The 27,348-nt window shown below is 45.4% G+C and overlaps 1 protein-coding gene across 1 annotated transcript in view; it reads left to right on the plus strand.

The window, feature by feature from the left end:
• Positions 1-27,348, plus strand: part of RBM33 (RNA binding motif protein 33) — a 1,894,586-nt gene that overhangs the window by 1,805,355 nt on the left and 61,883 nt on the right. The window contains exon 18 of the mRNA XM_044064784.1: positions 17,461-17,549. Within this exon, the coding sequence (XP_043920719.1) occupies positions 17,461-17,549 (89 nt within the window). The remainder of the gene's footprint in view (positions 1-17,460; positions 17,550-27,348) is intronic.

Here is a 27,348-nt window from a genome sequence, read left to right on the forward strand (position 1 = left end):
TTCTGAGCTACAGGCCCTCATGGCTGTAGAGCCTTTTATCATATTTTACCCAGACAGGGTGTCTGTGAGGACAAATCCTACTTTTATGCCTAAGGTGGTTTCAAGTGTGGCTCTTAACCAAACAATTCATCTGCCAACTTTTTATCCAAATCCACAGAACAAAGGGGAGAGAATTCTGCATTCCTTGGATGTACACAGACGGCTAAGATTCTACTTGAGCAGGACAAAAGCTCTAAGAAAAACTGAGCAATTACTAGTGTCATATGCTGCAGGATCAGAAGGAAAGGTTATCTCAAAGCAGGCAATTTCAAAGTGGATAAGCCACTGCATCCGTTTCTGCTGCTTACACCATGGGAAACCTGTGCCCAAGGGCATTAGGTCTCATTCCACCAGAGCTGCAGCTACTTCAGCAGCCTTTCTCAGAGGAGTACCAACCAAAGATATTCTAGAGGCTGCTACTTGGAGTTCTATTCACACCTTTACAAAGCATTACCATTTGCCTCTCTACTCTAAGTCCAGGGCAGGCTTTGCCACTGCAGTGCTGCAGGGCCTTATAGCTGCACCTAATGCTGTTTAGCTCCAGCCTCCCAGCCATAGCTTTGGGATTCTACCCAAATATAATGACTGCAACAGTGAAACACGAAGAACATAGTACAGTTGTGTACCCTTACCATAAATGTAGATGTTCGAGTGTATTCACTGTAGCAGTCCAGGTTACCCTCCCGCCATCCCCCTGTCATTCTAGAGTTTATCTTTCCTTCTCTATCTTGTACAACCTATGTGGTATATTTGCTTGTAGATGAAGATAAAGTTCATATTGATGCATGTATATATATATATATATATATATATATATATATATATATATATATATATATAAAATATTGCTACCTTTTTGGGGGGCACCTGACATCGGGGGCAAGAAAAACAAAAGAAAATGGTGTCGGCTGCATGTTTTATACCCCTGACGACCTGACATCATGGAAGAGGAGACAGCAACTGATGCAGGACCCAAGACTTTGGAATTCAGGCCGACTGAGGGCAACCTGCCAGCAGATTACCCAAATTTAGTGACTGCAACAGTGAATACACTCGAACAGCTACATTTATGGTAAGTGTACACAACTGTACTTTATGTGGTACATAAACAAGCAGGGGGGAACACATTCCTACCCACTCTGCAGACTAGCCATCATTCTGTGGAACACAGCCTTGAGCAACCAAGTGCACCTACAAGCTCAATTCCTGCCAGGTAAACTAAATTCAGTGGCAGGTGACTTAAGCAGAAATCTCATGGACCCACACAAATGGAAACTGGAACCCAAAATATTCACGCTTTTGGGGAAGAGATGGGGGACACCAGAGTTGGACCTGTTTGGTTCCCCTCAGAACTATCAGTTGAACAAATACTGCACCGGGACTCCCCACGGCCAAGCTTGGAAGGTGGATGCCCTGTCCTTTTCCTGGGAAAGCCTGTCAGTCTGTGCCTTTCCCCCTCTGCCTCTCCTGTTGAAGGTTCTACTAAAGATCAAACAGGACAAGCCAAGGACAATCCTGATTGCACCAGACTGGCCACGCCAGCACTGGTATCCTCTTTTGCGCAGTCTGACAGTGCTACAACCATACACCTGCCTCAGACCCCTCCCTGCTGTCCCAGCAGGGGGGGGGGGCAAATTCTGCACCCTCAGCTTCAGACCCTGAACATTGCAGCCTTGGCTAATCCCCTGAACTCAACTCTAGCAACCCTCAGTATGCAGGTGCTGGATGTCATTCTTGAGGCAAGGAGGCCTAGTACTAGAAAATCCTATTCAGAAAGTGGAAAAGATACTGTTCCTGGAGCCAGTCTCAAGGGATGGGCACAACCGTGCCCAGCTTACCTCGTATACTAGATTACCTAACAGAAATGCTCCACAAGGTCCTGTCCTTCTCTTCAATTAAGATTCATGCCTCTGCCATCTCAGCTCATTATAATACTGAGCCACCCCTCTTCTCTCATCTTCTGGTAAAACAGTTCCTTAGAGGGGTCAAAAATGTAAGACCCCCCAGGAGAGCTCCCACTCCAGCCTGGGACCTTAACTTTGTATTGGAAAAACTTACACTCCCCCCCCCCCCTTTGAACCGGCTGCTACAGCAGAGTTGAAATTCCTCTCATGGAAAACAGCTTTACTTCTAGCCATCACTTCAGCAAGAAGAGTGTCCGAACTGCAGGCCATTATGGCAGTGGAACCCTTTGTTATCTTCCATGCCGACCGGGTTTCACTCAGGACTAACCCATCTTTTATGCCCAAGGTGGTGTCTAGTGTGGCTTTAAACCAGTCCATTCATTTGCCTACGTTTTTCCCTAATCCTCAAAATAAAGGGGAAAGGATACTGCATTCTCTAGACGTGCACAGACAGCTTAGATTCTATTTGGACAGGGCTAAGCCTCTCAGAAAATCTTACCAGCTGCTAGTCAGCTTTGCTACAGAGGCAGAGGGGAAGGCCATTTCAAAGCAAACCATATCTAAATGGATAGCACACTGCATCCATTTCTGCTACAAGCACCATGGAAAACCTACCCCATAGGGGATAAGATAACATTCCACTAGGGCTAATAACGTTCAGCGAACCACTCCTTGAGCCAATAACCTACGACCACAAGTTAAAAAAACACCTTTATTCGATCCACATAAAATTGTTGACTGTGCAAAATTTAATCCACAAAAGCAGATCAATAATCCACTGTGTAGGAATAATCCACAAAACAGGTCAAGCGCTTTCGTCGATAGACTTCATCAGAACAGTTAATAATGGATACTGAAACCATTTATATATATATATACCTCATCAGCACTCAGTTCTTCCATCGCTTTTCTTTTAATGTTGAACTTTTTTGTGAGGCACTTAAAATTAAAAGAAGTGCATAGTCTCAAGAAAATTACTATGGAAACGTTCTCTGTTGTCCTATATGGATTCCACTAGGGCTACATATACCTCTACTGCATTTCTCAGAGGAGTCCCTACCAGGGACATCCTGGATGCTGCGACCTGGAGCTCTGTGCACATTTTCACCAAGCATTACCACTTGCCTGTCTTTTCTAAATCCAGAGCTGGATTTGCCACAGCAGTCTTACAAGGTCCGATTGCCAGTCCTAATGCTTCTTAATCTACCTCCACCCTTCCTTAGCTTTGGGAATCAACCCAAGTATGATGACTGCAACAGTGAAACACGAAGAACATAGTACAGATGTCCTTCAAGGATGCATCTGCAGTCCTTACAAATGGGTTGTCCTGTCGTCAGGCAGCCCTTCGGTCGGCCGGATTCCAAAGTCTGGGTCCTGCTTTGGCTGGTGTCGCACTTCACCCGACGCCATTGCGGCAGTTCTTCGGGTATAAAGGCATCAGCCGACGCCATTTTCCTCAGTCTTTCTTGCCGCGTGGCGCCCGAAGCAGAAGCTGTTCGCAAGTGCCGGTCGGTCAGATCCAGAGATTACTACTACCGAATACTACTTCGAAGACTTCTATAAAGCTAAGTACCCCGTTGGGGACTCTTTCTTGCCTCAGCCCATGTCAGAGAAAGTTAATAACTGTTTATCTTGTGGGAAACAAATACCTCATAAAGATTTCCACTCCTATTGCATACATTGTTTAGGCCCAGACCACGCGTAGCAGCTTGTCTAGCCTGTGCTTCTTTTAACCGACGGACGCTTAGACGCCGCTCGGACTTTGCTGAACAGATTTTCGGCTCGATTTTGCCTACATTATGCCGCCGGATCCTCCGACTACGCAAATTTCAAAACGAGAAAGGACCGACACTCGCGGTCCGCGGTTTCGGCGAAACCAGCGGTTAAGCAAACCACGAGTGTCTCGGTTTCGGCGAAACCGAGCAAGCGGTTCTTTCTTCAGCCGATAACTTGCCTTCTACCGAGGCCTCTTCTAACCTGGTAGAACGGCTTCTGAAATCCAACCTTCTGTTGCGATTTCACAGGATCTTTCAGACACCATTCCCTAGATATTTCTACCCTGCACGTGGAGCTGCTAGGCCTCCTCCAGCTATGTCTATTAAGGCCTTTGCCAGGGCTAAAGCAGCCAAAGCATCAAACCTGTGCCTGCCAAGCCCCTCTCACAGGCCCAGCACCAGCTCCCATATGCTTTCTTTGGCAGAGGATCTCATCTCTTTAATGTGGAGCCCAGCCTCATCCAGACAGGGCCTCTCCCTCCTCCAGAAAAGAGGCCTAGAGCAGAGCCCCTGAGCCAGTAGCCACAGATGATTCCTCTGATGACTCAGATCATACAGACCCTCCTGAGGCTTCTTATTCTCCTTGAAGACTCTGATGCTGAAGAGTCCATCCCTTCAGCCTCTCCTCCTGAGGAATTTTCCTTTGGGGAAACCTTGCATGCTATGAGGGAAGAATTTCAGTGGCAGGGCCAAGATTTCTCAGACTCTAGAAAAAGGCTTAGGACCTTTCTACACTTGCCACAGCATAGGCCCTTAGCTATACCTCCAGTTCTATCTGTTGTTGATGATGCATTTAATGATGCTTGCACTGCTCCTGATACTTTACCTCCGGCTCCTGCTAAGCCCGATAGGTACTACAGGGTCCCAGACACCCATCACCACTTATATAAGGCTCCTTTTGCAGATCCAGAGACTATCTCTCAGGGCCCTAAAGCAGTAGCAGCTACTTCTAAAACCCTCCCTCTGAAAGGGATTCCAGGTCCTTAGAGATGGGGTAAAAAAGTTTACACCTCTGCTACTTTGTCAGCTAGAGCTTTGAACTGCCAATTTCATATGATTCAATATCAAGAGTTTATGCTTGACCAGTTGACTAAAAAGCTGTCCTCTGAAGAATCTTTAGATAAAAAGTATATTCAAGAAATGTTACATAACATACAGCAAGTTAGTAACCATTCTTTAAAATGTGGCTATGATGCACTGGAGGCTTCCTTTAGATCAGCCATGACTGGCACAGTTATCAGGAGACATGCATGGTTGAAAGAACAGGCATTACCAGACCATGTCAAATCTAAGCTTTTGGATGCACCTATGGACAAGGTCAATTTATTTGGTGCCCCCGCACAGCAGGTACTAAAAAAGATGGAAGAGAAAGCAAAATCTGTGCAAACAGTCAAAGATTTCTTACAAGTTCAACCTCCAAGGTTTAGCAGGAACTGGCCCTCCAAGAATTGGTCCTTTCCGGACTCCTCTAAGACACAAAGAGACAGGAATAGGCGCTCTAGAGGCAGAAACCAATCCAGGGGTGCCTACAGGGGGTCGCCAGTGGCAGGGTAACAACCAACGAGGCACAGATACAGCCACCACCACTACAACAACTCAATCACAGTGACTTGGCGGTGGCACCGCCTACCAGGGAACAACTATAGAAGCACCCTTAGGCGGAAAGCTGACATTATTTTCAAAAAACTGGCACGGCATTACAAGAGAAAAATGGATTTTGCAGACTATAGACAAAGGTTACAGGTTCCATTTCCATACACTACCAGGAAAGAGAGGAATGCCAAACCTACCACCTTCTCAAAGGACAGAAGCTCTAAAACAAATATCTCAATTATTAAGAATGAGAGCTGTGGAAAAGGTACCATTTATGGAGCAAGGGAAGGGATTTTACTCCAGGCTCTTCCTGGTACCAAGAAAGGAAAACAAATGGAGGCCTATTCTAGACCTGTCCGCTTTAAACACATTCCTCATTGTTCCAGAATTCAAAATGCTGACCCTACAGCAGCTTCTTCCCATGCTGGGCAAGGAGTCTTGGCTGGTAACTCTAGATCTCAAGGAGGCATACCTGCATGTCCCCATAAGACCAATTTGCAGAAGATACCTCAGATTTCTTGCAGGATCAGAGCATTATCAATTCTTAGCATTGCCCTTTGGCTTATCTACTGTGCCCAGAGTGTTCACGAAATGCCTGGCATCAGTAATCGCTCATTGCAGACTTCAGGGAATTCAAATCTATCCCTACCTGGACGACTGCCTGATACAAGCGGACAACAAAACCAAACTAACAGGAGACTTACAAAGAGTCATCTACCTGCTGCAAGCCTTGGGATATACAGTCAATACAAAAAAGTCAAGGCTGATACCATCCCAAAGAATAACCTTTCTGGGTGCAGAATTGGACACATCAAAGCAAATGGCATTTCTAACCACAGAAAAGAAAGAGCAACTTCCTCTCTACGTCTTGGCATTAACAAAGCAGAGCCATCTAACTGCAAGAAAAGTGCTACAAGCTCTAGGCTTCATGGCATCCTGCATAAAACTGGTCCCTCATGCCAGGCTGCATATGAGAAAGCTACAGTGGTACCTAAAGAATTTGTGGTCTCAGCACAAGCACAGCCTAGAAACCAAAATTCCAATGATCCCATGCCTGAAGCAAGAGTTCTTATGGTGGGCTCGGGCCTGTCAATCAAACACAGGACTGCCCTTCTGCAAAAGTCAACCAAGACAAACCATCACAACAGATGCCTCAGACCTCGGTTGGGGGGCACACATGATGGGCAAGTGCATTCAAGGCCTATGGACTCAAGACCAGCTCCATCTGCACATAAATCTAAAAGAAATGATGGCAGTAAAATTGGCAATCCAGGCATTCAGACCTATTCTCCAAGAAGGCCAGTTGATGATAAGGACAGACAACACCACAGTTATGTGGTACATCAACAAACAGGGAGGCACACACTCATACCCTCTATGCCGGTTGGCACTGGATCTATGGGATGTGGCTCTGAGCTACAACATTCAGTTACAGGCAATTTATGTACCAGGGAAGGAAAACATTCTAGCAGACATATTAAGCAGAACTACAACAGATGCCCACGAATGGATGCTGCATCCGGACATCTTCAAAACCATCACAAGAGTATGGGGATTACCACAAATAGACTTGTTTGCATCCCCACTCAATCACCAGTTGAAGAAATTCTGCACAAGGACTTACCACCCACTTGCTTGGAAGGTGGACTCACTATCCTTCAGTTGGAAAAACCTGACAGCATATGCATTCCCACCACTTCCTTTGATGCACAAGGTGCTTCTCAAGATCAAAGAGGACCGTCCGAGGATCATTCTGATAGCCCCAGACTGGCCAAGACAACATTGGTATCCACTGCTGAGGAGCATGTCTGGGAACAAATATGGACACTGCCCTGATCCCATTACTGCTGACACAGAAAAACTACAACATCCTGCATCCAAACCTAAAAACTCTGCAGCTAACTGCCTGGAACATTACATAACAGCAATTAACCCAAATTTATCCCAAAGGGTTAAAGACATAATCCTGGAGGCTTGTAGACCTTCAACAAGAAAGAATTATGCAGCAAAATGGAAAAGATATCTCATCTGGAGTACTGCAAAGGGGCAAGATGTGACACTGGTGAACATAGCCAACATCCTGGAGTACTTGGCGGAGCTCTTTCATGCAGGCCTGTCCTATTCCTCCATCAAGATACATGCATCAGCTATTTCAGCAGAATACAGCTTGGATCCTCCTGTCTTCTCGCATCCTCTGCTCAGACAGTTTCTGAGAGGAATTAAAAATGTAAAACCTCCCAGGAAACCTCCATTGCCAGCATGGGACTTGAACTTTGTGCTAGAAAAACTGACTCTACCTCCTTTCGAACCAGCAGCTACAGCAGAATTGCAATACTTATCCTGGAAGACTGCTTTCCTGCTGGCAATAACTTCAGCAAGAAGGGTCTCTGAACTACAGGCATTAATGGCAGTACAACCCTTCCTGATCTTCCATCAAGATAGAGTGTCCTTGAGAACAAATCCTACATTTATGCCTAAGGTGGTATCCAGAGTCCCTCTAAATCAGGCTATCCACCTTCCTACATTCTTCCCCAATCCACAGAACAGGGGAGAAAAGCTTTTGCATACCTTGGATGTACACAGACAATTACGCTACTACCTGGACAGGACAAAAAACAATAGAAAAACTGACCAGCTTCTGGTAGCATATGCAACAGGAAAGGAAGGAAAACCAATTTCTAAACAGACAATCTCCAAATGGATAGGAAATTGCATTAGATTTTGTTACTCCTACCATGGAAAGAAAACTCCAGAGAACATCAGGCCTCACTCCACAAGGGCTACAGCCACTACCACAACTTTCTTACGAGGAGTGGCTACCAAGGACATTATAGAGGCTGCTACTTGGACCTCCGTGCATACATTTGCCAAGCATTATAATTTACCTTTATACTCTAGATCCCGTGCTGGTTTTGCCACTGCTGTTTTGCAAGGGATACTAACTACACCATAATCTACTCTCATTTCCTCCTCCCCTAGTCTAGCTATGGTATTCTACCCATTTGTAAGGACTGCAGATGCATCCTTGAAGGACATAGTACAGTTTTGTACCTACCATAAATGTAGATGTCTGAGAGGAATGCATCTGCAGTAGGATTACCCACCCTCCTTCCCCTCTGAGGTACTCCTAGGGTACTTACCAATCTTAAGCTAGCTTGGGGGGGATCTATTATGGTGTATTTGTTTGTATATATGTACATACATGCTTATTTTGTGTGTTTGATATCTACTATTTGGAATATTTGGCATTTATCCAAATTTAGCCATCCAAGAGGGCACCTGGTATCTGGGGCAAGAAACACTGAGGAAAATGGCATCGGCTGATGCCTTTATACCCGAAGAACTGCCGCAATGACGTCGGGTGAAGTGCGACACCAGCCGGACCCAGACTTTGGAATCCGGCCGACCGAAGGGCTGCCTGACGACAGGACAACCCATTTGTAAGGACTGCAGATGCATTCCTCTCGGACATCTACATTTATGGTAGGTACAAAACTGTACTTTGTGTACACTTACCATAAATCTAGATGTTCGAGTCTATTCACTGTTGCAGTCCTGGTTATCCTCCCTCCAGCCCCCTGATTGTCTTTGCTTTCACCTATCCTTTTTGGTTTGGCATATCTTATTCTTTGTGTATTTGCTTTTTGCTGGGGGTGTTCCACACCATATAATTGCTTCCTATTTTGGGTGCACCTAACATCTGGGGCAAGAAAAACTGATGTAATGGCATCGGCCTCATGTTTTGTATCCCTGACGTCATGGAAGAAGCGACAGCATCCGACGCAGAAATCCCAAGACTCTGGTATTCAGGCCGGCTGAGGGCTACCTGCAGGCAGATAACCCAAATGTGACGACTGCAACAGTGAATACACTTGAACATCTACATTTATGGTAAATGTACACAACTGTACTTTCTGAGGATAGTATGTGTGGAGGTTGCTTTTATGCCCAACATTTGGGAAGAGCATACATGCGACATACCACATACTTGTAAGTAGTAAAAGGCTTTGGTATACTGACCAGACGTCAGGTCATCCTAGGTGAGAAATCCCTCATGTTATGAATACTGCAACAGTGAAGAGAAGGACATCTATCATTATGGTAAGATTTTTACACAATTATACTTTCTCACTGGCCCTGGAATATGCCTTGCCAAATTTGTAGGCTGGGTAGTTGGCTTCCAGCTTGAGATTTCAGCAGTGGGTTAGCCTTTAAATTTCCTTTCCTGCAGTCTGAAATTAGGCATTTTTCTTTGGTTCCGGCACTCTGGGGAGTGACTCACTGTGGTGTAAACCTGCTTTATAGATAGGGCATACACCAGATTGTCACAAGATCAAGTCTTTTGGAATCTAACCCTGTGGCTTTGCACACCAGATTGTCACTTATAAGATCAAGTCTTTTGGAATCTGGCCCTATGCTTTGCACACCAGACTGCGAGAGTTTATCTAGCTTTTGCACCTGTCCTTTCTTTTCTTTTGTGCTGCCACTTGTATAGTCTAGATCTCTGTCCTGATGATGATCATTGTGTTTCACTGTTGCTGTCATTACTCTTGGGTTATCCTGGTGGCAGGCTACCCTCAGTCGGGCCAGAATTCCAAAGTCTAGGTCCGTCGTCGGTTGCTGTCACCTCTTCCCTGACGTCAGTGCATCAGAGGTATAAAAGATGCAGCCGACGCCATTTTCTGCAGTCTTTCTTGCCACGCGGTGCCCGAAGCAAAAGCATTTCGCAAGTGCTGGTCGGCCGACTCCTGAGATATTCAAATCCGAATTTCAGAACCAAAGTCTTCATTAAAGCTAAGTACCCCTTTAGGGAAACTTTTTTCTTGCTCCATACCGATGTCAGAAAAAGTTAACAATTGTATTTCTTGTGAGAAGCAAATACCTCATAAGGATTTTCACTCTTACTGTATTCCTTGCCTAGGCCCTGATCACAACGTTGCTAGCTGTCGGTTTTGTGCTAGATTTAACCAACGCACTATGAAGCGTCGGTTCGATTTTGCATTTCATTACTTTGGCCGAAGATTTAATTATATAGTGCCGTCGGACCAGCCGACAACCGGAGTTTACAAAAAAAAGCAAGGACAAGGAAAAGGATAGGCATCCGAGGTCCAAAACCGACGACGAGGCCTCTGCTAGGCCAGTCGCCGGTTCTCAGTGAGGCGCTTTCACAGCCCCTGGCGCCCGCTACCTCAGATCCACAGGCTGCTTCCGACTCCCACGTGGAGCCGACTGGGCCTCTGGATACTGAAGGTATTGGACACTCGGAAATCATTCCCTTAGATGGGTACGGAGCCACTGAGCAGGCATCGGCTTCTGAGGGTGTCTTCAGACCTACACAACTATATATTAAGACATCTTCAGCTTCAAAGACTAAAGCAGCTCTAAAGACAAAGAAACAAGTACAGCATTCTCCTGCTCAGACTTCCATGCCTAAAAAACAGATGCTCAAAATGGCCGAAGACCTAATTATTTTGATCAGGGGCTCCCATCCCCCACCTTTTAAGAGGCCTAGGCAAGAGACAGAGTATGAGTTTTCTGATCAGGTTTCTCTTTCCTCTGATTCCTCTTCTGAACAGGATTACTCCATGCTTCCCTATGAGGATTCTGATGCTGAAGAATCCATTCCTTCAGCCTCTCCTCCTGAGGATTATTCTTTTGGGGAAACCCTGCATACCATGAGGGAGCATTTCCACTGGGAGAGCCAAGATTATTCTGAATCTAAGAAAAGGCTCAGGGACTTTCTGTTACTTCGTCAGCACAGACCCCTTGCTATTCCACCTGTTCTAGACATTGTAGATTATGTATTTTCAGAGTCCGGGGTGTCCCCTGACTCTTTACCCCCTGCACGTGGTAAGCCAGACAGATACTACAGGGTCCTGGATTCTCAAAAATTTCTATATAAAAACCCCGCTGCTGACCAAGAGACTATATCTCAGCGTCCCAAAGGGGTCAAAGCTTCCACTGCAAAAAACCCTGCACCCTCTGATAGGGATTCATGGCTCTAGACAGATGGGGGGAAAAAGTCTACACTTCTGCTACCCTGGCTGTAAGGGCTTTAAATTGTCAGTTTCATATGCTTAAATATCAGCAATATTTAATGTCACTGCTTAAACAGAAATTGTTGACAAATACTGAATGTTCAGAGAACAAGGATTTGCAGGATTTATTGCATGCAGCTGAACAAGTGGGAAAGCATACTTTGCAATGTGGTTATGATTCACTGGAGGCCTCTTGCAGGGCCGCTGTTACAGGTTCTGTTATTAGAAGGCATGCTTGTTTAAAGGAACAGAATCTGCCTGATCATGTTAAAGCAAAATTACTAGCTGCACCATTACAGCATGATACTTTGTTTGGTACTAAAGCAGAAGAGGTGTTGAAAAAATAGAGGATAAAGCAAAATCCTTGCAGACAGTCAAGTATTTCTTACAGGTACAGCCACCCAGGTTTAGCAGGAACTGGCCTTCTAAAAATTGGTCTTTTCCAGTGTCAGACAGGCCACAAAGAGGCAGATACAGGCGTCCCAGAGGCAGATCTCAGCGCCAAGGCTCATACAGGCCTAAACATTGGGGTGCTCCTACCTCCAAAAGCGGAGAAGACAAATCACAGCCTTACAGGAAACAGTCCCAATGACTTTCCTCTACCAGATCCAAGCACTTTTCTTTTGGCAGCCCCCTTAGGGGGAAAACCAGCACTTTTTTCTTCAAATTGACAAATGGTTACCAAAGACAAATGGGTCCTGAACATAGGGTCCCAAGGCTACAGGTTCCACTTTCACACTCTACCAAGGTCAAAAGGTATGCCAGACCTGCCACACAATCAATGGGCAGAGGCACAAAAACAAATTGCAGCCCTCATGGACATGAGGGGCCATTCAACAAGTACCACAACAAGAGCAGGGGCAAGGATTTTACTCCAGACTTTTCCTAGTACCCAGAAAGGACAAAACCTGGAGACCTATACTGGACCTGTCTATACTAAATACGTTTCTGGAAGTTCCAAAATTCAGAATGTTGACTCTACAGCAGCTACTGCCCATGCTGGGCAAGAAGGCTTGGCTCATAACTTTGGACCTAAAGGAGGCATACCTGCATGTCCCAGTCAGGCAATCTTGCAGAAGATACCTCAGATTCATAGCTGGCTCAATGCATTACCAATTCTCTGCACTGCCCTTTGGCTTATCTACTGCGCCCTGGGTCTTCACAAAATGCCTGGCACCAGTAATTGTGTTTTGCAGACACAAAAGAATTCAAATATATCCCTACTTGAATGACTGCCTAATTCAAGCAGAGAACAAAGATGTTCTTCTACAGCATCTGGCGTTTGTAAAAAGATTACTAATTGGCCTAGGGTACACAGTAAACGAAAAGAAATCAAAACTAGTGCCCTCTCAAGAGATAATATTCCTGGGTGCAAGCTTAAATACAACTGCCCAGATGGCTTATCTCACGCCAGACAAACAAAAGCATCGGACTACTTACTTCAAGAAATTGGCAACAAAAACCCACTTATCTGCAAGGAAAATCCTGCAGGCCTTGGGTTTCGTGGCATCCTGCATTCTACTAATTCCATATGCCAGACTGCATATGAGGAAACTTCAATGGTATCTAAAAAGTGTTTGGACTCAGCATTGCCACAGCCTGAAGACAGTAATTGCACTCATTCCCTGCCTGCAACAGGAGTTTCGATGGTGGGCAGAAGCCTGTCACCATAACAAGGGTCTGCCATTCAGTCTACCCACAGCCAGACAGGCACTGACAACGGATGCATCAGATTATGCCTGGGGGGCCCATATGGCAGGAAAATGTATTCAGGGCACTTGGCCTGCAAACCAGATGCATCTTCACATCAATCAAAAAGAGATGCTAGCTGTTCAAAATGCCCTGACAGCTTTCAAGGACCTGCTTCATCCGGGACAGTTACTGATAAAGACAGTCAATACTACGGTCATGTTGTACATAAACAAGCAGGGAGGTACACATTCCTACCCCCTCTGCAGACAAGCAATGACCTTATGGGACACAGCATTGGCTTTTCAAGTTCACCTGCAAGCACAATTCCTGCCAGGAAAAACAAATACTCTGGCAGACGAACTAAGCAGAAACCTCATGGATCCCCCACGAATGGAAACTGGATCCACAAGTCTTCAGCATGATAATAAGGAAATGGGGATGCCCAGACATAGATCTTTTTGCCTCCCCTCACAACTGCCAATTGCAGAGATTTACCACAAGCAAGCATGGAATTGGACGCCCTATCCTTCAGCTGGAAAAATCTAACAGTATATGCCTTTCCTCCACTGCTTCTCCTTCCCAGGGTTCTCCTAAAAGTCAGACAAGAGAAGCCAAAAATGATACTGATTGCACCAGACTGGCCACGCCAGCACTGGTACCCTATCCTAAAGAGCTTGTCTCAAGGTCCAGCATGGATATTGCCTCAAAACTTCTCACTTGCTGACCCAACAAAACAATCAGATCCTGCACAGCCAACTTAGGACCTTAAATCTGGCAGCATGGTGGATAATGTAGCCATTCAGAACACTCCTCTTTCAAAAGCTGTTTTGGATGTTATCTTGGAGGCCAGGAGGCCCAGTACTAGAAAATCTTATGCAGAGAAATGGAAGCGATTCTGTGCTTGGAACCAGGAACAAGGCATTGACACGTGTGTACCAGATATCCCTCAGATTTTACAATACCTAACTGAGATGCTGAACAAAGGCCTTTCTTTCTCATCAATTAAGATTCATGCCTCTGCCATTTCAGCCCATTACAATGCGGAACCACCTATCTTTTCTCATCCTTTAATAAGTCAATACCTCAGAGGGCCCAAAAACATTAGGCCTCCAAGGAGAGCACCTATTCCGGCCTGGGACCTCAATTATGTTTTGGAAAAAACTCACACTGCCTCCTTTCGATCCAGCATCAACAGCAGATACAAAATTCTTATCCTGGAAAACAGCTCTGCTCCTAGCAATAACCTCTGCAAGGTGAGTCTTGGAGTTACAAGCACTCATGGCTGTGCAACCTTTCCTCATTTTTCATCCAGACAGAGTTTCTCTGAGGACAAACCCTACATTTATGCCTAAGGTGGTGTCCAGTGTGGCCCTCAACCAAACCATTCACTTGCCAACCTTTTATCCAAATCCACAGAACAAGGGTGAGAAAATTCTGCATTCTTTGGACATATACAGGCAGCTACGCTTCTACTTGGACAGAACTAAAGCTTTCAGAAAGACTGAGCAACTTTTAGTGTCATATGCTGCGGGATCACAAGGAAAGGCTATCTCAAAACAGACTATTTCTAAATGGATAGGCCATTGCATCCGTTTCTGCTATTCTCAGCATGGCAAATTAGTGCCTAAGGGCATTAGGCCTCATTCCACCAGAGCAGCAGCCACTTCAGCAGCCTTCCTCAGAGGAGTACCAACCAAAGATATCTTAGAGGCTGCAACCTGGAGTTCAGTGCACACCTTCACAAAGCACTACCAGTTACCTCTTTGCTCTAAGTCCAGAGCAGGCTTTGCCACTGCAGTCCTGCAGGGCCTCATAGCCTCTCCTAATCCTATTTAGCCCAGCCACCCATCCTCAGCTTTGGGATTCAATCCAAGAGTAGTGACTGCAACAGTGAAACACGATGAACATAGTAGAGTTGCGTACCTACCATAAATGTAGATGTTCGAGTGTATTCACTGTTGAAGTCCAGGTTACCCACCCACCGTCCCCCTTTTCTTTGCTAGGTCTGTCTGCACTTCTCTATCCTATACAACCTATTTTGCTTGTAGATGAAGGAAATGTTATTTTTGTGCATGCATTTTTATTGGCATATTTTTCAGCCTACCAATTTGGGGGCACCTGACATCTGGTGCAAGAAAAACTGAAGAAAATGGCGTCGGCTGCATCTTTTATACCCCTGGCGCACTGACTTCAGGGAAGAGGCGACAGCAACCGACGCCGGACCTAGACTTTGGAATTCTGGCCGACTGATGGTAGCCTGCCAGCAGGATAACCCAAGAGTAATGACTGCAACAGTGAATACACTCAAACATCTACATTTATGGTAGGTACACAACTGTACTTTCTTTGTGAGAGGGTTGCAGGGTTTGATCTTAATAATTTCATGTCTTTAAAGTGCTTGGTTGCCAGGTTGTGGAACAGGTCCACATTAGTACTGTCCGTTTAACCAGGAGGAAGAGCATGATGTCAAGCAGTGCCCTAAATTTCATTTTAATCTTTCCACAGGGGGGGTGGATGGGCCACCAGCATACTTGTATATCAGTAAGATGGCAGCTGTCTGGAGTGCCTAGTGCAAGTCAGCCATGAGTATTTCGTGCACATTCCTAGTGTTGTACCAAGAGAATTCAGAATATCCATATGTCAGACGATCATGTATCCCTGGAGTCAGAGCCTTCCCTAGACATGCCTGCCCTGTTTAATTGAATGATGAGAGGCATACTTTGGGTTCAGATTTGCAGGCACATGGGGTGCTTCCAGGGCAGTCTACTCTGCATCTCTGCAAAGTTGCATCTTTCCTGACCTACATCACTTTAAAAAGGGAGGAAGGATGGGGAGTGGGATGGCATAATGTTTAAGGTCTTTACCTCATAGATATGAGCTACAGAATATGATTTTTGATTTCTGGTTATTGGTAAGGCTTGTATCTGCAGACTGATAGCATATTATGAGTTTATGAACCTTATTGTAAGGAAGCACCTATAGCTCTCTTTCCTGGCTTCATACTAAAACATCAGTCCAACTCCCTCTTCTGGGAAACCATAAAATTCATCCACTTGTATCTGAGCATTATTACACAGGACTGTTTTTGCGAGCGAGTTTCAGTGACTCATCACCTTTTCATAGGAAATACATTTTCCTTCTAAATGGCTTGCAGCTATTTCTTCACTTCATTGACTTGCATTTTTAGAATTTCTGCCGTGTCACCTGCTTACCTCTCAACTGCCCAGGTTTTTCCTCAAAGTTTTGGTCTGTTTCACATAAAATTTGTGGTTTTCTGTCAAATCACTGTGATGAACAGAGGATTGAAGTCGCTCAGTAATGACATACATTTGAGTTTGACTTTAAATCCTGGAAAAAATATATATTAACGCAAACCCTGTTCCTCTAGCCACTTTCTACGTTTGTAAGAGCCATATTTAAAATTTGTACCTATTTTTGGGCCTTTGTCCTCCCACTTTGTCAGGCTTTATCCAAATTTCTTGCATTAAGAGGTTGAGAGGTATGGTAACCTGCATCTGTGCAGCCCTCCATTGAAACCAAGTTGATGGTATAATTTTCCCTGTAAGGTAATTTAATGACTGCAGGCCATCACCTTAATCCTTATCTATCTGTTTCTTTGATGCATTTTGCAGAACTGGATATTACTCCATTTTAACTTCTGGCTAGAAGTTAATGAAGTAGTAGTGTGATGATTTTCCATGCTGAGGAGGTATCCTTGCCAGTACAGCCCAGGGCAGGTTTTTGCATCTACATTTTTGTTGTAAAATTGTTTGATTGTTCTAGCGACTGCCATGTACATAAAATTGAATCAGATAGTTGAGAGTGGTTAATCATGGGTGTTGAACATTGCTTAATTTTTTTATTTAGGATTACATTGTGCGTATAGATTTTTATAGCCCTACAAATGCCACACTTAGAAGAAAGTTTATGGGGTTTTTTGTGCCCATTTCTTGTGTGTTTAAAAAGAGAGCGAGAGAGAGGGAGTTTATTGGTCAGCCTTTCAGAACATGTAACAATGCATGTATTTTTCTTTAACTGGGTATACTTGTGAGACAGTATTTGTTTTTTCATCCTTGTCTTGATATTTTGTTTCTAAAAGTCATGGATCTGCTAAAGTACATTTTGAGACTTTAAGTAGAAATTGTAACACATCCTTTGTAAATTATGGATGAAATCATGGCCAGTAGTTTGTGGAATTGCTTCATATCCTTCCTTGATGTAGCATAAACCTTTGAAATAGCACACAAGCGTTTATGCGGGTATCTCAACTTGCTGTTTTTGAAAACAATGTAATACACTCTGCTGCCCTCTTTGATAGCTGATCTTGTGATGTACATATACTTAAGTATATTTTCTTTTTTTTCTGTGCCTCATTTCTGATAGCACTTCTTAATCTGCAACTTTTTTTTCTCTCTCTAGAGTTTTGAGTATCTGCCACAACAAAGGAAGGCTATAGCAAGGTTTGTAAATTCAGCACATGCAGCAGCATTTCAGCAAAAGTACCACAGGTAAGGAAATCTTCCTTGATCTTAATTTGAGGAGCTGTCTGTAGTGGATTTGGTTATGTTTAATAATCCCAAAGTCCTACATCTGTGTTATGCCTTTCTGCTTTGGCCTAGCACATCATTCATGCACCAGAGCTAAGGGACCTGTGATTTTCAAAATCCGTAGACAGAGCTAAGGAAAATTGTTTGCTTTCCTTTAGGACTTGGCTTGTGTATGTTGCACTTGAAAGATAAATCTTTTTCCAGTTACTGTAGACTTGTCCTGTTACTGTAGACTTGTCCTTTTCCACCCTATAGGCTAATAGATAGATGTTAAGTTGTCAATCTCGCCTTCATTCTTGCTGGATGGGTTCGGAGCCAATCCTCGGCTCCGACTCGGCACTTGCTTTAGCTCGAGAACTCCTTTTACCAGCTTGAGGCAACCCTATATCCCATGATGCAAGGCGGAACTACCTCAGATCTCGTTTGCCGCTTAGCTAAAGAGGTCTCCTTTGCCAGCTGAGGTAAGTTTTTTCTTTGTGAAATAAGAAAAAGATTAGTTAGGGGTTTATTTTTCCCTTTTAGTGTCAGTTTAGTCTGTAGTTAGTTACAGCCCACCCTATTCCCTTGTTTTCAAACTTTTTATAATCTTTAATCTAAAGTTTGTTTAGTCAGGCCTATTTCCCCATTGGTTATTCCCTTCCTGTGTGTTTGTGTAAGGGATTAATTTGTGTGTTTGTTGGGATTGTTTGTGTTTCCATCCTCCTAGGATGTCAAAGGAAGGCAAGGTCTCAGGCTTCAAGAAGTGTGACCAGTGCTGTCAGAAAATGTCTCTGACAGACGGTCACACTTCTTGTGTTTATTGCCTGGGGCCTTTGCACCTGCAGGACTCCTGTGCTTTGTGTCATGCTTTTAGCCAGAGAGTCCTGCAGGAAAGGAGGAATAAGCTCATCCTCCGAGGCTTACTTAAGCCAGAAGGTTCTCCTCCTAAATTAGGGTCAGGAAAACCTCCTAAGCCACCAAGGCTCAGGCTACAGTGTCCAAGCCTCCTCCGGTGGCTCCGGCTCCGAGCCGACTCGGCTGGAGCCGATACATCTTCTGTTCAAGTAGTGGGTTCGCCGACCGGCTCCGATACCCTGACTACTGTGGCCTTGTGGGCTCCGGCTGGAGCCGACACTTTATCCAGCATCGGAGCCGAGATATCCTCGGCTCCATCTGGAGTTCAAGGGACTTCGGCTCCGATGGCTTCGACCCGTAAGAGATCTCGGTCCCCTTCTATACTGAGTATCCACTCGTCCCGGGTCTCCTCTTTTGTCGGAGCGGAGCCATCGGAGCCGATCTTCGAGATCTTCCAGGCTGTCTGACCACGATTTAGAGATGGTGGTAAGCAGGCTGTTGAAGTCTCAGGCACTGGCCCAAATGCTCCATAGCCCGTCTCAACAGACTTCGGCTATAGCCCCAATCCTTGAACTTCCTCCTCCGACTCCACACCGGAGTTCGGAGCCGGAGCTTCTCGGGACAGCGACTGTTTCGATGCCGGAGCCGATACATCCTTCGGCTCCGTCGTCCTCGGCTCCGATCTCCTCCTTGAGACCTTCCTTGGAGGGATCCGGTCGTCGTGTTTCCACTGTCGGCCCGAGGGGCTAGTGGCATCGGACCCTTGTCCGACCCGCTCTCCTCTCGGGGCTTCAGCTTTGGTAAGCTCGGCGCCGACATCGGCCTCGGAGCCTTCTCTCTCTTTGGAGCCGGCCATTCCTGTTTCTTCGGAGCGGGTGTGTTCCGGTCTCCCGGGGAGAGGAGCCTTTGAGGTGATGAGGAGTGTTCTGGCCTCTGAGCCTGGTCAACGGTCCATCCCTCTAGCTCCTCCCTCTTCAGTGCCTGCAGATGCCTCTTGCCAACCTCTTGCTCACAGGCCCAGGGATCCATCGCCCCAGGTTTCCCCACTGGGAATTTCCTCCTCTTCCGAGGTTTCTCCTGATCCTGCAGGGGAACCCCCTCGGAAGAGGACGTGCAAGAGGAAACACACAGACTCCCCTGAGTCTACTACATCTGATACCGACTTAGATGAGTCGGAGGGTTCCCCACGGTCCCCCTCTGAGGATGTCTCCTTTTCAGACATCCTTGAGCTCCTCAAACAGAGGGGGAATTGGCCCTCCATTGACCCCTCCGAGGATGAGTCGGTATACCTGGAGGCTTTTGGATCCCGACCCTCCACCTCCTGGGTGTCTCCGCCTTTCGACCCACTTATGCAGGTAGTGGCTCGAAGGCGTGGCTCCAGATTCTGTGGAACCTGTCCCCAGAAGACCATCCAAATTCATTACGGCCCCCTCGGATAAACAGTTCCTTTCCAAAGGTGTCTCTGTGGATGCTATGGTGGTGGCGGCGGCCACTAAGAAGGAACTGGCGGATCCTTCAGTACCTGTCCATCCTCCTAACAAGGATTCTAGGACCATGGACAGGTATGGAAAGCGGATGTTTTCTTCAGCGACCTTTGCTATGCGTTCGCTGAATTATCTTTGTCACTTCACCAGGCTTCAGCGAGATATTCTCAAAGAACTGGGTGAAGTAGTCCAGGATCCTTCTGCTGCTGGGGCTCAGGAAAAGATTGCCTCACAGCTTGCTATCCTGAATTCCATATCTAACTCCTCCATGCGGCTCATATCTTATGCGGCCGATGGAGCGAGCAGGGCCGCAGGCACAGGAGTTGCTCTTAGACGCCAAGCCTGGATGCGGCTGTGTAATTTTGCGGACCCCTTTAAGGCGTCCTTCACTAATACCCCCTTTGATGGTTCAGCTTTGTTCGGACCTCAGGTGAAGGATACCTTGACCAGGTGTGAGCAGGATGGTAAAACTCTTTCTGCCGTTGGAGTCCAATTTTCCACTCCTTCTAGACCATATCCCAAGGGTCAGAAGGGGGGGAAGATGTGGTTCCGTAAAGCCCAAGGAGCTACACCGGACACACGTGGCCAGTTTACCCCTAGAGGCAGAGGGGGTAACAATAATAGATGCCGCCCTAGAGGCAGGGGGGGTCCTCAGAACCAGGGCAACAGGGAGTCTCTTCCTGAGAAGCCTTTTCAACATCCCTGAGGTGTTGCCCGACTGTCCACCCTTGGAGGCAGTCGGGGGAAGGATTTCACTGTACCCAGTAGCCTGGCAATCCCTATCCCAAGAGAAGTGGGTACAGCCGATTATATCCGAGGGTTACAAGATCCCCTTCAAAGGTTTCCGTACCTCTACAATCCCTTCCAAACATCTCACCCGGTCAAAGGGATTTGGCAGAACAGGAGGTTTCAAAACTCCTAGAAAAAGAGCCGTCCAGACAGTGCCGACAGACCAAGTAGGATCCGCGTCTACTCAAGATTCTTTTGGTCCCCAAAAGGACGGGAGATTGGAGACCAATATTAGACCTGAGCAATCTGAACAGATTTGTCAAGAAGGCAAGATTCGGATGGTCACGCTTCAGTCCATTCTGCCCTTTCTGGGCAAGGACAACTGGATGTGCTCTATAGACCTTCAGGATGCGTACTATCACATAAAGATTCACAGACGCTCCAGAAGGTTTCTCCGCTTCGCTAGGGACCAGTCATTACCAATTCAGAGCACTGCCCTTTGGCCTCACTTCAGCCCCAGAGTGTTTACCAAATGCATGGCAGTGGTCACAGCTCACCTGAGACGCCTAGGATTCCAGGTGTTTCCTTATTTGGACGACTGGCTCCTCTCCGCCACCACCAAGTGTCAGCTTCTTCAGTCCAGAGACTACACCCTACAGCTTTGCAGGAAATTGGGAATTTCAGTAAATTTCGAAAAATCTTCTCTGCTGCCTTGCCAATCTATCACCTTTATAGGCGCAGAATTAAACATCGTCAAAATGTTAGCCAGACTAACAGATCAAAGAATTCTGGACATCCAAAAATTTGTTCGGCTTCTGTTACAAAGCAACAAGATCAAAGCCAGATTTGTCCTAAAGGTTCTAGGTCTTATGGCTGCGGCCATTGTTCTTCTACCACTGGCTCGCTTCCACATGCGTCTCCTGCAGTGGATGTTATTCACGCAGTGGTCGTACCACAATCTTCCGATGAGACACGAAATCTTAGTCACACAGTCATGCAGGGCTCATCTGGGCTGGTGAATATCTTCCCCTCTTCTTCATCAGGGCCGACCCTTTATTCCCCCTCCTCCAGTTGCCACAGTCACTACGGATGCCTCTCTGATCGGGTGGGGGGGGCATTATCAGGGCAGGATGGTCCACGGGACGTGGCAACCCATAGAATACCATCTGCACATAAATGTCCTGGAGATGAGAGCAGTGCTTTTAACGTTGCAAGCCCTCGACGACTTTCTTCCCACGGGGACTATTGCAGTACAAACGGACAACATGGTCTGGTACATCAACAAACAGGGCGGAACCAGGTCCTATCCGTTATGTCGAGAAGCTCTCAGACTTTGGCAATGGGCGATCTCTTCTCAGCAGTTTCTGATAGCAACGCACATCCCCGGCAGGTCCAACCTATTGGCGGACAGGCTGAGCAGATCTATTCTGATGCCTCACGAGTGGTCTCTCAATCAATCTGTAGTGGATCAGATTTTTCTGAAGTGGGGCACTCCTTGTTGCGATCTTTTCACTACCCCTCAAAACAACAAGTGCCCAGACTATTTCACTCTATTTCCCCTTCCAGGTCAACCCCTGAGAGACTCTCTAACCCAGGATTGGCCTCGGGGACTTCTTTATGCTTTTCCTCCCTTTCCCTTGATTCCACAAGTCATTCAGAAAGCCACCGTTTTGAGAGCCAAATTGATCCTCATTGCTCCATATTGGCCTCGACAAATTTGGTTTCCGTCTCTGCATCGTCACCTTCTGGTGCAGCCCTGGCATCTGGACCCAGTTCCGGATCTTTTGATCCACCAGTCGGGTCAGCAGCACCGGGCCATTCATTCTCTCAACCTCACTGCTTGGTTGCTCCACTTCCTTCCCTAGCCAGGCTACCAATGATTTCTGACTCAGTCAGAGACATTTTAGTGTCTTCTTTGAAGTTGTCCACTAGGACTATTTATGCTAGCAAGTGGCAACGTTTTTCGATTTGGGCAAACTCCAGAAATATTGATCCTTTTACTGCTCCCATACATTCTGTTTTAGATTTCCTGGCGGAGGTTTTTCATTCAGGATCCTCGTCATCTACAGTCAAAGTACAACTGGCTGCTATTTCCAAGTATCATGTTGGCTTGCATGACAATAACATTATGTCTCATAGATTATGCAAGGCCTTTTTGAGAGGAGTTTTTCTCCTAAAACCACCTATAAAGCATCCTCCTCCGCAATGGGATCTAAACTTAATGTTGGCATCCTTGATACTACCTCCCTTCGAACCGTCTGCTTCATGTTCTTTGAAGTTATTGACATGGAAAACTATATTTTTACTGGCTGTCACTTCTGCAAGAAGGGTTTCCTAGATTCAAGCTCTCTGCATTCGTTCACCTTATTTGGTTTTTCATAAGGACAGGGTATCATTAAGAACTAACCCTTCCTTTCTCCCCAAGGTTGTATCTCAAACCAATATTAACCAATCTATAGATCTACCAGTCTTTTCCCTAACTATTCCGACAGAGCTGAACAGAAACTGCATTTTTTGGATGTCCATCGTCAGCTCAGGTACTACTTTCATAGAACTAAACAAATTAGAAAATCGGACCAATTGTTTGTTTCCTATGCAGAAAACAGGATAGGTCTTCCAGTTTCTAAAGTGACCTTATCCAGATGGTTGACTTCCACCATTTCCTATGTGTACTCTCTCAGAGGCAAACAACTATCTTCTAAGCCAAAAGCACACTCGACCAGGAGTCTATCCACTTCTGCAGCCTTTCAGGATAGGCTACCCATTGATACCATTTGTGCAGCGGCTACTTGGGCCACGCCTCATACCTTTGTCTCTCATTACAAGTTGGATTTGGCCTCCAGAGATAGGGCCAGTTTTGGTTCCACAGTTCTCAAGAGTCTGTTCCATTGAGCCACCCGGGATACAGGTGCTAGGGACACGGTCCCATCCAGCAAGAATGAAGTAGATTGACAACTTAACATTTAGAAGTTATGTACCTACCATAACGCTCCATGTTAGTTGTCTTCTCGCCTTCTTTCTTAAGGCCCCTCCCTCCTTCCCCCTGGCCTGGACAGATCTTGGAGAGTTCCTATTAGATTGTTTCCTCCGGTACGTTGTTATGAGGATTTCTTTTAGGAACCATTGTTCCTAATTCTGTTAGGATAGTCTTTAGCAGGGTAAGTTAGCTGCCAAACGAGATCTGAGGTAGTTCCGCCTTGCATCATGGGATATAGGGTTGCCTCGAGCTGGTAAAAGGAGTTCTCGAGCTAAAGCAAGTGCCGAGTCGGAGCCGAGGATCGGCTCCGAACCCATCCAGCAAGAAAGAAGGCGAGAGAAGACAACTAACATGGAACGTTATGGTAGGTACATAACTTCTAATTATTAGGCATTGAGGAGCATAGGCTAGCTTCATAGTTGTCCCAGAGCACTGTAAGTATAAGTAACTAGCTCTGAATCACAGTGGGCAAATGAAGGTGAGGAAATCAAACCCTTGAGTACAAGAAAGCAAGCTCATTAATAGTTTATAACATTAATCCTGTCTGCTGACTGCCAGATGTCTTACATTTCTTTCTTTAATCCATTGTCCAAGTTCTTTGTATATTTTGAGCCTTTATTTCAATGGCAGAATACACAGTGGAAACTGGAAACCTCACAGGAATGGTAGCTTTAAGGGAGGGGCAGAGAATCTTCAGAGATTACATCACTTGAGGAAATGAGTGACGCATCCTTGCCAATATCTGTTGCACACCAAAGACCGTGGAGTGTTAATAGCTATGTACTATGGGAGTTAGGACTTAAACCACAGATAGCCCTTGTCCATGAGAAGGTTAATGGCATTACTCTCCCCCACTTTCTCTGGCCCCTCCTCCCTTTGCTTAAGAGGAAAGAAATAGGCCATAGGACTGTTGCCTCAAGGATGAAGTACCAAATGGATCCTTTGGGTGAGTGGTGAGGGAAAAAGCTCTAAGGTCACTGGATAAGGTACAAAAAGAATGCAAAAAAAACCTGCAAGATATTTTCCTTGCTGTTCTGAAGTCTCTTTAACATAATTAGAGACGCATTAAAGATTGTGTGGGACAACATGGACACAGGCCCTGCGTCTGCAAAGGTCAGGATTTTTAGATCCTCTTCAGACTGTGCTGTCTAAAGAGAGATCTTTAAGCTAGATAACTTTTTCTTTTCTCATAATTTTTAGATCCTCACTGCTGATAATCAGCTGATCTCAGAGGCTTGTCCTCATTCATTTATAGGCCTAATGAACCTAACTAGCCTCCCTAAGACTATACCACATTCAGGGCCATTGAGGAGAAAAACATCCATTTTAAAAAGTGAGTTGAGCACTTAGCTTTAAATTGGATTGCTTTTGAAGGAATTAGATCTTCCTCAGTAACTTATGGTGGAGCATGACTGGGCATTTCAGGTGGTTCAAACTGTAGGGAAAATGATGAATGGTTAAAGCACATCTTTCATAAGTCCAGTATAGTCATTCAAGTTTCTGGCACAATGTCAAGTTGTACTCCCTCAAAAACTGGTTTTAGATTTTAATGAGAAAACCGGTTGTTAACCTTGTTTCAAGGGACGCAAATCACTTGTTCTTTTGCCATTTCATTTTATTGCATTAGATACCCCAGATTATTGCTGAGCACGCTTAAAGATCCTCATGGTTCAGTGTTCGTGTGGGTGGCTGCTACTTTGTCAGCATATCAGTGTCAAAGAAATATGGCCAGTGTATGTGGCCCTGATGGCTTTTCTCAATTTGCTGTAATTATGAACAGTTCATTAATTGAAGTAGACAGTACTACATACTTCGGTATGCGAACAAATGAGAAACAATCTTAATATTTGCAGCTTCACTGTTTAACATTGGAGCTTTGCAGTGGGGCTTGTGAAGAAACATTTTCCTTCAGTGAATGTGTGTTCCAGTTTATTTCATTGTGGCAGCAGAAACTTTGAGCAGAAGGGTGTCACTAACATACAAATGAAGAATTAACTAGATAGTGTTAAGTGCTGTATTTTAGGATTTGGGTGTCACCATAGATGAGCTTGTTTGCCTTCTTGGAGATTCCCAGGTTCTTACTAAGGGCCCCACATAGTGCAGAATGAAAGGCAGAAGCAGTCTTTTTTGTGTGGGATCTTTGCCAACTTAATGCCTTTTTTAATGCATTCAAATGCATCTTTAACCAGCCTCAGAGACTCTCAGCTACCAGCCCCCGAAAAGCCTGAGAATTCTACTGAGTTGAAGAATCCTTTAAACACTTGGGTCCAACATGGGACTTTTATAAAACAATGGTATCCCTAGATTATATCAGAGGTTCTAAGTTTACTTCATGGCTCAGTATGCTCCCAACAAAAAGAAGTGAGGTTTTGATAGATTTGGCAAAAAGGTGTATGGTTTGGTTAACCCAGTCTTTGACACACATTCTTAGTAAATCTCTGAATTTCAAAAAGATACTATAATCATTCAGAAGTGGGCACTCCAGTTCCTACACCTGTCCTGCCAGTCTTGGAGGTCTACTTTCGTTTTGTTAATGTTTTCAAATATACGTCATCTGCTTCCCATTCTCAGCCTCCAGCCCCTAAGAGGCCAGATAAATTCATTAAAGTTCCAGATGAACTTAAATTTCTTTTCAAGAACCCAGTAGCTGATTCTTCAGCAGTTTCTGTAGCCTCTGACAAGCTGTCTTAGCTGCTCTTGCCTTCTGCTATAATGCCCTTCCCTCAGGTAAGGACAGTAGGGCTATGGACAGGTGGGTAAAAAGGTTTTTACCATGACCTTTAGGGCCATTAATTATCAGACGTTCATGAACCAAATATGTTTTGTCTATTCTTGGCAGCCTGAATAGGCTGCTGTTGCCATGGAAAGATCAGCTACAAAACAGGCTATGTCCTTGGTGGCTGAAGCAACTCCGGTAGCTAGGCATAGCATTAAACAGAGCTATAATGCTACAGGTGCCATGTTCTTCGTGTTTCATTGTTGCAGTCATTACATTTGGGTAATCTGCTGGCAGGTTGCCCTCAGTTGGCCTGAATTCCAAAGTCTTGGGTCCTGCGTCGGTTGCTGTCTTCTCTTCCATGACGTCAGGTCGTCAGGGGTATAAAACATGCAGCCGACACCATTTTCTTTAGTCTTGCTTGCCACGCGGTGCCCGAAGCAGAAACATTTCACAAGTGCCAGTCAGCCGACTACTGAAATATTCGAGTTTGAGTTTCTTCACTAAAGCTAAGTACCCCGTTGGGAAAACTTTTTTCTTGCTTTTTACCGATATCAGAAAAAGTTAATAATTCTATTACTTGTGGGAAGCAAATACCTCATAAGGATTTCCATTTATACTGTATTCCTTGCCTAGGCCCTGATCACAACGTGCTTGGCTGTCGGTTTTGTGCTAGATTTAACCAACTCACTATTAAGCGTCGGTATATTTTTGCATCTAAGTATTTTGGAAACAGATTTAACTACCCAGAAATGTTGTTGGATAGCAATCCGACTACCGGAGTACATAAAAACACGAAGAAAAGGACAGAGAAAGGCAGTCGACATCCAAAACCGTCGACGAAGCTTCTCCTAAGCCAGTCGCCAGTTCGCTTTCGCAGCCCCTGATACCCTCTACCTTCGAGTTATAGGCCTCTACTGACACCCATGTGGAGTCAGGCATGCCGCAAGATACTCAAAGTATTGGACCAACAGATGTATCTCCCTCGGATGGGTCCGGAGCCGCTGAGCAGACACCAGC

Source organism: Protopterus annectens, chromosome 3.part0 (assembly GCF_019279795.1).
Source record: "Protopterus annectens isolate FY-2018-M chromosome 3.part0, PAN1.0, whole genome shotgun sequence".
Taxonomy (NCBI): Eukaryota; Metazoa; Chordata; order Ceratodontiformes; family Protopteridae; genus Protopterus; species Protopterus annectens.